At 35.6% G+C, this 13040-nt stretch overlaps 1 protein-coding gene across 1 annotated transcript; it reads right to left on the bottom strand.

Annotated features, from left to right (window-relative positions):
- Positions 1-1174: 1174 nt before the first annotated feature.
- Positions 1175-2623, bottom strand: LOC105116465 (aspartic proteinase nepenthesin-2-like). Its single transcript, XM_011013846.1, has 2 exons — positions 2342-2623; positions 1175-2180 (listed from the first exon to the last, which is right to left on the bottom strand). The coding sequence occupies exons 1-2, from the start codon at positions 2613-2615 to the stop codon at positions 1357-1359; spliced, it is 1098 nt and encodes a 365-aa protein (XP_011012148.1). The 5' UTR covers positions 2616-2623; the 3' UTR covers positions 1175-1356.
- Between the last annotated feature and the right edge of the window lie 10417 nt (positions 2624-13040).

Here is a 13040-nt window from a genome sequence, read left to right on the forward strand (position 1 = left end):
AATTGATTTAAAAAAAAACAAGACTGAACCGAACCGGTTCAAACTGATCGATTTTGGTTCAATTAGGTTATTTTAGAACAAAAACAGGTTTGACTCAATTTTTTTCCTATTCGGTTCTGTTTTTTTAGTTTCAGACTTGTAAAACCAAAACCGAACCGAACCAATTTTTTTTTAAAATTCTAATCGGTTTAATCGGTTTTGTTTCATGGTTCGGTTTTCACAATTATTTTTTTTCTAGTTTTTTTGTTCACCTCTAATGACCTATGTGTTTCTTCAATGTCCTATTCAATTATTTTTCGGGAAAAATAGTTTTCAAACATGTTTAATATTAGTTCAAATTAAATATAATGTCCATTTATATTCAAGTTAAGGATTTTGTTGGAAAATATTCTTCAACATAAATACTTTAACATGAAAGTTAATTTAATATATTTATTTTTAGATAATTTTTTTTGCCTTATACAATTGAAATTTAGTTAAAAAAATAAAAATATTTATTTTTAGATAATATTTCTAATATGTTCAGCCTTGTATAATATTTTTTATTTTTATTTTTTTCAATCATTTTTACGTGTATTTCTATTTCTATTATGTTTTATTGATTTTTATAAACAAATTTAGTAAACTTAACCAGGTAAATATTTTATTTTACGGAATCAAATATCTTGATCTGTATTTATTTTTTAATTTTTGTAGCTATTCTTTTAATTATAGTTAATAATTTTTTTCCATTTATTTAAAATGATGATTATCAATTTATTTAATTAGATATTTGTATAAGTTTTCAATTCATACTTTAAATTTTTTTATATAAAAAAATATATCAAAATAATCTGTATATTTATTTTTTTAAATACAATCGATGGTGAAGTGAGAGTCCCGTATCTAGCTAGTATCATGTATCATACTTGAATGCCAAAATTACATGATTAGGTCCTTGATTCTGAGTTAAATCCTTCCCTTTGACTTCGTTATCTCAAACTTGAATGCCAGAAAAAAGAAAAGAAATTCATTTAAATTTGTTTGAAGAAGAATCAGATACAGATAATTTGATGAGACGAAACTTTTTTCGGTGAAAATACTTTTAAAACAGAAAAGCAAACAGATTCTTAATCTCAAATAAATTCAACATTAACAAATACAAAAATAAAAGGTTTTTTTTTTTTTGGTAATGCTTTCTCTAAATATAATTAAGTATCTATTTGTTGAGAATATATATAAAGCCCCAATGGATACATGTTATATGAGACGCCTTCAATATTTTGGGAAAAATAAAGGCCATAGGCGACATTTTACAATGCAAACCACAAAGATAGTGGCTAATTGCTTCAGATTCACCTTTCTCAATAATTTGAGCTAACAACCACTCGGAGCAAATCCAACCATTCCCTTAGCAACATCATAGACCACCTCGTATGTCTTCTGTTGAAGATTTCCAAAAATTGCTAAATCTTTGTCATTACCATTATCTATGAATGCTAAACACACCTCTTCCAGACCACCATTCACAGAGATCAAGATCCCCGAATCATCAATATCCACTTCAACCCCACCTTCGAAGAAGATACTAATCTGAGGTAATGGAATATTGTCGTTGGCATTCTTGCTGAAATCATAGCATGGTTGCAAACCGGATGTTCCATTTGTCAAAGTATAGTTTGTCATCATTTCTTGAAAAGCCGAGCTGAGAGCAGAGTGTGCTGTGGATGGCAGAAATGTCAGTGTTGTGCCAGAGTCAATTATCGTTCCAGAGGTCCTAAAAACTGATGGATCTATTAGTAGTTTGCGACCTCCAACACTAATTCCAGAAACGTCTAGGCCGTACAATTCCGGAATTTTTGTGGTTATTGGAGTGAATTTTGCAGCTTGTGAGACTCCACCACCGAAGCTGAGGTGACCGGTCGAGCTTGAAGATGCTGGTAAGCAATAAGAGAAGAGGTTTTTGTATGTTGAGGAAGTTTGTGATGGTAAGGCTATAGGGGAACGGCCCAGTCCTAGCAACCCCGCTGCACCATGGAATCTGCCGTCATTCCTTTCACCACAGCCGATCACAAAGTTCTCGAACACGTCTGAGGGCGTAATGGTTAGCGTTTCTGTGGCAAGAAATCCGATAGTGTAACCACTCCCGTATTGGACTCCATAAAGGCATGTATTTGAGGAAGAGCAACCCTGGGGGCTTTCTGCAGGGATGTTAAACACATGCTTGAAAATGAACCATATCCAAATAATGATTTAAAAATATATTGTCACCTACAATTAAACCATGTCTTTAACAATCACCTGATTGTGGATTAATTTGATTGTTAAATCTAGAATTTGTTAAAGCAATAATACTGATTACCTTTACCAATTGACTTGCACGGTTCTGTGGAACACGAAAGGTTTTTGTACGTGGTTGATTTGGTAGGATCGAACTTCTCATCATTCTGTGGAAAGCAACCCCCTGAACATGGCTCGCATTGGGTCCAAGTAAGGTCACTACCAGTATCAAATAAGAGTGAGAAATCTTTTTTCGGTGTGCCAAGACCCACGGTAACAGCATATCCGCCTCCAAAGTGAGTGGTTGGAACTGCAGTCTTCATCTCATTAAAAACACCAGTAGTGCTTGAGTTCATGGAAAGCTTAGCTCAGCAACGGTATGCCCTTTCTTCAGAGAGCAGAAAGGGCAAAGAAGAAAAAGAAAAACACAGAGGAGAAAGGCAAGAGAGATGGGAGTAGCCATGAGAAACAAATACTTTACTTTGTTGTCACAGATTATGAACCCGAATCATTTTCTTGGCTAGCCTCACTGCCCTTATATAAGCTAATTAATACGGATCAATCATAGCCACGCGTTATGGAAGACAGACCTTAATAAACCCAAGCCAAGGTAATTTGTCTAATGAAGGGTGACAATTCCAGCCACGCAAAATTTTTATTCTTCTTTACTAGCATGTTTTTGGTAATGGAGTAACTAAGGATTGTTTTTTAAAATAATTTTTTTAAAAAAAATTAAATTAATATTTTTTTTATTTTTTTTTATAATTTTGATATATTAATCTTAAAAATAAAAAAATGATTGAAAAAATATTATTTTTATATATTTCAATTAAAAAATATTTTTGAAAAGTAATTTCCAACAAATATCAACCACACAGTAATCAAACTTGGATTTATAGATATATATAACTTAAAATATTGATTCAATAAATATAATTTCAATTCAAATTCAAAGATCAATTAACTTGAAATAATACAATTCAAATTTCAAATATAAGTAAAAATGTGAGAGTTGACTCGATCGATTCTGTTATAACCTATTTTTGGGTTATTTTCCTATTTATATTTTTTCTTTCTTTAAAAAAATTAAAAAATACAAAAAATATAAATAGTGAAAAAAGAAACGAGAGCGCCCTAAAAATAGTCAAAAATTGGTTGAGGAGGTTCAAAAATACAAAGATTAAAATTTGATAGTATTTTATTGACTGAGGAGAGCTAGGTTGGCAAAGAAAATGCAATTTGAGAAAGAAAAGTCCAAAATCAGATGTTTATGGACTCGATTAAATTTTATTGAAGGTTTAATTGAATTTATGGAGAGTTAAATTGCAAGAAAATTTGATTTTGGAGTCAATTTAGGCTTTAATTGAAAGAAATTAAAGTTCTGGGGTGAAATTACAATTTTTGAGAGTTAATTTGCTCAAATCAGGGGCTTAATTGTATAAATATTGAAGTTTGATGACCAATTAAGGACTTAATTGAAGAAATCCAAAACCAAGGACCAAATTGAAAAAGATGTATAAATAGAGGGGCTATAATTAAAACTAGACCAGAGATCCAATTGAAGAAATTAGAAGTTTATTGATCAATTGAGGGTCAAATTGCATAAATTTAAGACCAAGGACCAAAATGAAAAAGGCAGCCAACTTCAGGGCCACTTTTGGATTTTTGATAGGGATGCAATTGCATGGATTTTTTTAATTAAAATTGTAATTTAGAACTTGATTGAACAAATTACAAATTAAGGACCAATGTAAACTTTAACACATTTCCCCCCCTTTCCTTTTAAATAAAACAGCACATTCTGTCCAAAACGACAGTGTTTCATGCACTATTCACAAAAAAAGAAAGCTCAAAATGGTACCGTTTTGAACAGCACCATCATCCTTTTCTCGTGGACATGTAGAGAACAGGGGAAGAAGATTTTCTTTTGTTTCCCTGTTTTTATTGACTTCTCTTTCTCTCCTAAACATAAAAAAAAAGGCCAATCATAGCCACTTGTCTAACCTCTTACCGGTGGCCTACCATGGATAAAATAACAGAGGGGATAAGCCCCAGCTGGAGCCACCATCCACCCTATCCTGTCCCCTAACCGGATAGAGGTAGGGCATTGTCACCACCCTTTTGTGCCTATAAATACAAAGGTAGAGAAAAGGCACAGGGGGAGAGGCTTTAGAGACCTAAAAAAAAAGAGCTGAAGACCAAAGGAAAAAAGCAATAGGAAGAAGGTAGTAAAGAAAAAAAAAACAGAGAAAAGGAGAAGGAAAATAGAGGAGAGAAGAGAAAAGAATTGCCGCCCGGAGCCACCGCCATGTCACCACCAGCATCACCACCACCAGCGAGCACCACTGGGAGCCTCCACAGCAGCCACTATAGGTCAGTTCCCCCACCTCTCTCTTCTTCCTTCTTCCACTTTGTTGCTTCGTATTCCTCTGTTTTCATTTGCATGCAGAAAGTGAGCAATTCATGTTCTACAGCAAATGAAAATAATAAGATGGTTACTATATTGTACACAATAATGAGCTAATTATAAATTTTTGGGCTGGTGCTAGCCCATTTTTATGTTGGACCGGTACTGGCCCATTTGAACAAAAAAATATTAATGATTTTCTCGTGTTTTTATCCATTTTGGTTAATATCGATTTGTATTTTACCTTGTAAAAATACAAATTCGGTATTAAAATACCCAATTTTCATCAAAACTTTCAAAAATATTTTTGTGCATATGACCAAGTGTCTTAAAGCTAAATAAAAAAAATCATATTTTGTTTTTCACACACCAAAAAATAATATTTTAGTATGCATTTTGACTTTAATAACCAGTTTATTAAATTCAAAAGAACATTGACTAAAATTTCAAAAACAACAAAAAATTTATTTTGTTTTGTTTTAGTATCAGGGATTACAAATTTATATGTAAAATGTATTCCTGATATTAAAAAGGTATTTTTCATTAACAATATAGAACAATTAGGTTTTTACCTGATAAGATAAAAATCTCCTTACAGAAGAGGACTTTTCTTAAACCATAGATATATTAACAAATTTTTGACACCACAACCAGACCTTAGATTTTATCAGACAAAACAATGCAGCTTACATTAGGTAAGATGTATTTGGGGTGCTACTACCTTCTCTTTACGCAACTAGTTTCCGTATCTGATCTCTGAGACTAGTTAGGGTTTTTAGTGACCAAAATACTAGGTGGTGACTCCCATTCCAATTTTCACTGAAAATAAACAAGAATTCCTTGTCTCTTCATATTTTTCCTAGAGAGTGGACGATCGCTGTGACGCTGCACACGTGTGACAGACTTGATGAATCCAAGGATAACCTAGACGATTGATAAAAATATAGTTTGATTTAAAAAAAATTCAATATATCATTTTTTTTTGAAATATTAAGACAATAACATATTGGATCGACTTGGATCATGAGAACATAAACAACCTAAGTCGCAAAATTGATCTAGGTCATGCGACTGAGATAATTTTATAGAAAACAAACTGAGACAAATGATAAAATTTAATTCATAATCAAGTAAATATTAAACATGTTTAATGATGAAATTGGAAAAAAAATAAACAAAAAATATAAACAAAAACTCGAGTAACTGGATTAACCCGTCAAAGTTATAATATGTGTTATGAGATTGAGATAACCACAAAGAAAAAACCCACAATAAATCATGAAGTCCAATCTCCAGTAAACCTGGTGTTAAAGGATAAAATTAGAGAAAAAAACATTGATTTTTTTTAAAGAAAAAAAAACTCTTTGGCCAAAATAAAATTGAAACTTTCTAGTCGAAATTTGTCTAGCATTACTAGAATAGGTTGAGATTCTGATCGAGATGAAATTTATTCTGGTTTGTTCTATTTTTTAAACTGAAATGAGATATACTAGTCATTTTAGCCGGAACAAAACAAAATTCTTAACCTTCATTTCAATATGTTCTTATTTAGAGGAATCACTAGTCATATAACATGTGCTCCACGGCGGGGAATAATTTTTTTTTTAGCTAAAAAAATGAAGATGAAAATGACCATGTTCTTAATGAAAACCAAGTAATAAATTAAAAGGACCATGCACGTATCTAACTAAATAAATCGTTAACCTGTGTCTTTTTAGAGGTCATAATTTTGTTTTATTAGAAAAATGAAAAAACATGTTTTTTTAAAGTCTTTTCTTTTTAAAAATTATAATATCGAGAAGCTCACCATGACTTGGGTTAATTGCTATGTTGTGGGGAGACAAAAATTATCCTCAATGCAAAACAAATTCATATGATGCTAGGATTTTAAAGAATTCAAAGAAAATCTGAGATTTGGGTCATCGAGTTGACTGGACTGAACAATTTTAAGAAACTTAGACTGCATTTAAAATGTAAGGAATATACTTTTTCTAATATGATTGAAAGATATATATAAAAAATATAACAAAACAAAAAGCCTCGAGCGAACCTAGTAGCTAACTCTGATCAACAAATAAAAAATATAACCCAGGACATGAAATTAGAATGACCTCATGATTAAGAAAGCGGAAAAAAATACTGGCTAAAAAACCATTTCAAAAAAAGTGTTTTAAAATAACGTCGAAGTCCACTCGGGCTAATCTTTAAGATCTATGACCCGAGTCATGTGACCAAGGTGACATCATTAAAAACAAACCCAAAAAAACAAAGAAGCAAAATTCTTAATAAAAAAATATTGAGGATAAAATTGAGAAAAAAATAATGCAAAACAAAATAAATAGTAATTAAAAGAATTAAGACTAAATTCAACCTAAATTCAACCTAAAATTAACATTTAGTGAGAAAATTAAACAAATTAAATGTTTAAGGATGTAATTGAAAAAAATTAATTACAAGAATTAGAACTAATTTTATATAAAAATTAAATGAAAATAAATACCTAGAGATGTTATTAAAAAAAAAATAAATAAAGAGATTACAAAAAATCTAACCTCTGAGTGATGTAGGACATGAGGAAGAGGTAGTTGTGTGCAGGCATGGGGATCAGATAGTAGGAAGTTAATACTGTTAGTTAGTTAAATTGTTAGTTCTCAGTCCTTTTAGGATTCTATTTTCTATTTTTATTTATCGTTAGTTATTAGTGTTGGAAACAAATCAACTTGTTTGATATTAGTTTCCCAATCCTTTTAGGATTCTATTTCTAGTTTCGTTTCTTTTAAAAGTAGAGTCAGGATTATTGTTTTGGCATTATTATTCAATTATCAATAAAATTGTTCTTTGAACACAAGTCCTCTCGTGGATTCGAGATTATTTAGCTTCCGCTACGTCAAGTGGTATCAGAGCCTACGCTCTCAGCAAAATTTCTGATGGAACGCGATGATATTGGGAGTAGTTGTTCGACCGACGAGGATCAGCGAATAAGGGCAATAGCAACCGGGGTTGTTACTGCCGCCATCAATGACATACGTCCACTATTCGATGGGGTTCCATTACTGCAAGCTCAGCTTGAGGAGGTTCTTCAAAGATTAGAAGCGTTGTCTCCTAATGGCAACAGGGTAGACGACCAACGACGTGGAGGGGCAGCTGAGATCACTCGTGGCCCGATGTCCTTGACCCGTAATCCTGAAAACATACCACAATACCAAAACACACAATCATTACCTGTGATGTCGTCAACAAACTCTCAATTTATTGAGTTAGAAGATCGGGCTCCAAGGAGAACCCAAGGTGACCGAGATTATAAGCTTAATGTGGAGATGCCAACCTTCAAAGGAACACAGAACGTGGATGAGTTTTTCTCTTGGATCGACGAGGTTGAGACGGGGTTTGGGGTGATGGACTACTCTGAAGATCGAAAACTCAAAGTGGTGGCCAATAAACTAAAAGGATCAGCTGCAATTTATTGGAAGTATTTAAAAAACAAGCGAGTGCTAGACGGAAAACCTCCGATTGCAACGTGGGAGAAGATGAAGAGCAAATTCATGGGTAAATTCTTACCTCCTGATTATGAGCAACGTTTATACGTTCAATTACAGAATTGTAGACTGGGGAATCGGACTGTGGAAAAGTGCATTGACGAGTTCATTCGATTAAATTCACGAAACTTGCTACCAGAGAATGAAAACATGCAAATCGCAAGGTTTAGAGGAGGTTTGAAACGGGACATACAAGACCAAATGAAGATGCTTAATACATTCACCCTCGGACAAGCTTTCGATTTGGCACGAAAGGCTGAAGAACCAATCCGAGCACCATCTGTACGACCCAGGTTTACAAACCAGCAGTATCAAGCAGGACTAAGCAGAGTGACACCCACAACTGAACCAGCCAATGAGATCGTGGCTACTGAAAATCGGCCAAGAAGAGCTGCACCACAACAAGCACCGAACCCCTATGCTAGACCAGCGCCCTCACTATGTTACAGATGTCATAAACCAGGACATCGTTCAAATAAATGTCCGCAAAGACCTGCTGTCAATTTTGTGGAAGGTGATTATGAAGTAGAAGGGGACGATGACCATGACAAAGAGGTGGTCGATGGAATTAAGGATGGTGAGGAGGATGACTACATTGGAATGGTGATGCGCCAACCGTGTGATATTCAAGCAGAAAAAGGTGGGAATGAAAAGTTCAATTGCATTGTTCAAAGGGTCTTCTTGACACCCAAAAGGGGACCCGAGATTTCAACTCGCCATCAAGTTTTCCAGACCAATGCCATTATCAATGGAGTGATAGCGAGGGTAGTACTCGACATAGGAAGTTCTGAGAACTTGGTGTCCCAAGAACTGGTTCGAAGGGTGAAACTGACCACTGAGAAACACCCACAACCCTATGGTCTACGTTGGATTTGAAAGGTGGAAGGCGCAGCTGATGTAGTTAATGAAGTGTGTAGGGTACCGTTGTCAATTGGTAAGAATTACCAAGATGAAATTGTGTGTGATGTAGTGGAGATGGATGCTTGCCAGATTCTGTTAGGAAGACCATGGCAATACGATGTGGACATTGGTTTCAAAGGAAGGGCTAATACCTATGAATTCTGGTGGAAAGGGAAGCATATCATTTTGAAACCACCTATTTTAAAGAAAGAGTCACGACAAGAGGAGGGAGAAAGTTTCCTAACCATAGCAACTAAACATGTGGCTGAGGAGTGCAAAGCTTGTGCGTTACTAGCTCAAGAGGAGGATACAAGAGGGGAAACAATACCTGAAAAGATCCTCCCTTTAGTAACTGAATTTTCTGATCTGGCACCTACAAAGCTACCAATGGGTTTGCCACCAATAAGGGACATACAACATCATATTGATCTAATTCCAGGAGCCAGCTTACCAAACCTAGCACACTATAGAATGAGCCCCCAACAACATAAGATACTACAGGATCAAGTTGAGAACTTGTTGTATAGAGGATACATCCAGGAGAGCAAAAGCCCATGTGCAGTACCGGCATTACTAGTACCCAAGAAAGATGGCACCTGACGAATGTGTATCGACAGCCGAGCAATTAATAGAATCACCATCCGTTACCGGCATCCAATACCCACTGTCCAAGACATGATCGACCAATTGGGAGGGGCAAAAGTGTTCTCCAAAATCGATCTGCGAAGCGGGTACCATCAAATTCGGATTAGACCTGGGGATGAGTGGAAAACTGCGTTCAAAACACGCGAAGGGCTGTATGAATGGTCTGTGATGCCATTCGGTCTCTCCAACGCTCCAAGCACTTTTATGAGACTCATGAATCAAGTATTAAGACCTTTTTCATGCAAATTTGTCGTCGTTTACTTCAACGATATTCTTATTTACAGCCCTGATGAGGAGATACACTTGCGACACCTAAGGGAAGTGTTGATAATATTGCGGAAAAATCACCTGTACATAAACAAGAAAAAGTGTAACTTCTTGCAAGACCAGCTGGTCTTCTTGGGGTTTGTCGTGGGAAAGGATGGGGTTCAAGTGGATGAGACCAAGGTCAAGGCAATTCGTGAATGGCCAACCCCTTCAACTGTGGCAGATGTGCGAAGCTTCCATGGGTTAGCAACGTTCTACCGAAGGTTCATTAAAAACTTTAGCAGCTTGGCGGCACCGTTGACTGAGTGCACAAAAAAGGGTGGTTTCCGTTGGGAAGAAGAGCAAGAAACGAGTTTTGCTATACTGAAAGAGAAACTAAGCACTGCACCCGTCCTCGCGTTGCCAAATTTTGACAAATTATTCGAAGTTGATTGTGATGCTTCAGGGAAGGGAATTGGGGCTGTGTTATCCTAAGAGGGCAGACCAGTGGAATTCTTTAGTGAAAAATTAAGTAAGGCGAGGCTGCGATGGACAACTTACGAGAAAGAATTTTATGCCGTCTTTCGAGCTCTCATGCATTGGCAACATTACTTGATCCAAAAAGAATTCGTGTTGTACAGTGATCATCAAGCTCTGAAATTCATCAACAGCCAACACCACATGAACAATATGCATGCCCGCTGGATCACATTCATGCAAAAATTTACCTTCTCCTTAAAACACAAGGTTGGACTGATGAACAAGGTCGCCGACGCATTGAGTAGACGGACCACATTGTTGGTGACAATAGAGACTGAGATCACAGGTTTTGAGACTATGAAAGAACAATATATCAATGATGAAGACTTCAAGGAAGTGTGGAACAAGTGCAGCACCCACTAAAATGTGAGTGACTTCCTGATACACAGTGGCTTCTTATTTAAAGGCAATAAACTATGCATTCCAAAGGGGTCTTTACGAGAGAAAATCATGCGAGAACTTCATGGAGGCGGATTGGGCGGTCACCTGGGACGTGACAAGACAATCATGTTGATCACCGACCGTTACTACTGGCCACAGCTGAAGAGAGATGTGGGGAAAATCGTCCAACATTGTCGAGTTTATCAGGAAGCAAAAGGACAGACCCAAAATACCGGTTTATACACTCCCCTGCCCATTCCGAAGACAATTTGGGAGGATTTATCGATGGATTTCGTGCTTGGATTACCCCGAACTCAGAGGGGAAAAGATTCCATCATGGTGGCGGTTGATCGGTTTTCAAAAATGACGCATTTCATCGCCTGTAAAAAAACAGCAGATGCAAGCCATGTTGCTGACTTGTTCTTTCGTGAAGTAGTACGCTTACATGGCGTTCCAAAGACCATTACATCAGATCATGATGTCAAGTTCGTGAGTCATTTTTGGAGGACTTTGTGGAAGAAATTTGACACCAAACTGCAGTTCAGCAGTGCTTTCCATTCGCAAACAGACGGACAAACGGAGGTGGTGAACCGTACTCTGGGAAATATGTTATGATACATCAATGGAGAAAAACCAAAACGATGGACCTGGACTTGGCTCAAGCAGAATTTGCATACAACAGTATGACCAATCGCTCAACCGGAAAACCTCTTTTCAAGATCGTATATACTCAGCAACCCAAACATGTGTTGGACCTGGTCACATTACCATTCCAACCAAAGGACAGTAGAGCTGGGGAAAATCTAGCTGAAAGGGTACAACAACTACATTCGGAGGTGCGAGCTAGCTTGGAGACTGCTAACGCTGCTTACAAATCTGCTACCGACCAGCATCGGCGCAAGAAAGAGTTCACAGAGGGAGATTTGGTGATGGCCTACCTGCGAAAAAATCGGTTCCCAGGAATCCGAACTAAGCTACAAAAGCGAAAATATGGACCCTTCAGAGTCGTCAAGAAAATTAATAACAACGCCTATATCTTACAGCTACCAGATGATTGGAACATCTCCAATACTTTCAATGTGGCCGATCTGTCAGAATACCATGAGGACGTGCCTTTGTATTCGGATAACTCGGGACGAGTTTGTTTCCAAAAGGAGGAGACTGATGTAGGACATGAGGAAGAGGTAGTTGTGTGCAGGCATGGGGATCAGACAGTAGGAAGTTAATACTGTTAGTTAGTTAAATTGTTAGTTCTCAGTCCTTTTAGGATTCTATTGAGGATAGCTTGCTATTATACATAGTGTAAAGAGATTAAGTTAAATCATTATTAGGAAATACAAAGGAAAAGATACGTTTGTTTTGTACATCTTTTTCTTTGTTTAGTAACAAGTTTATATAGATATGAGATATCATAATGAAATATTATGATTATTAATGAAACTATATGATAGTTAATGACATAATTATATTTTGAATTAAATTGAATACTTACTACTTAGTTTTATCCCAACATTCACAAATATTAAAATCAATTAAAAAATTTAAAAGAAATAATCTAAAAAAATGATAATCTCATTAACATATTAAGTTCCAAGTGTCCAAGTACCAAATGTCTTTTTTTTTTATATATATATATTATAAATATCTATATAATAGTATTAGAGAATCCATCCATCACTATTTTCATTTAATTTATTATATAATAAAAACCAACATTTAGAAATATTTAGAAAGAAATATACTTTTCCATATTAGATAGAAATCGTTTCCTCTTTTGTATTTACTTGTAAACTATACCATCAAGACTAGCCTTGAGAAATGCAAGTCAAGGTGAATTGTCTACCTTATTGTGGAATGCGATTGAGGAAGACATTGCTGACTTTTCTTTTTTATAATTAATCCATCTTGTTAAAGCCAAAGCAAGACTATAATGTAACATGTGATATATGATATTTTTCTTCACCCTGCGGAATTCTTACTTCATTCACAATCATAAAATCACACCTTATCTAGTTCGGTGTGTCACTCAATATCTCTGCTCCACCAACTTGTTCCCACATATCCTTTTCGAGAGACTTAATCTTCGATTCCCCCCCCCCCCCCACACTTTAATTTTTTGTGAAAAA

The sequence above is a fragment of the Populus euphratica genome, unplaced genomic scaffold, assembly GCF_000495115.2.
Source record: "Populus euphratica unplaced genomic scaffold, PopEup_1.0 scaffold968.1, whole genome shotgun sequence".
In the NCBI taxonomy this organism is placed as follows: domain Eukaryota; kingdom Viridiplantae; phylum Streptophyta; class Magnoliopsida; order Malpighiales; family Salicaceae; genus Populus; species Populus euphratica.

What these genes read in the sequence shown, in the direction of transcription:
- LOC105116465 (XM_011013846.1), bottom strand. Translation starts at nt 2,615, where the DNA reads ATGAACTCAAGCACTACTGGTGTTTTTAATGAGATGAAGACTGCAGTT. An exon ending in GTGCAAGTCAATTGGTAAAG is followed by an intron (nt 2,181 to 2,341) that starts GTAATCAGTATT and finishes ACATCCCTGCAG; the next exon opens with AAAGCCCCCAGGGTTGCTCT.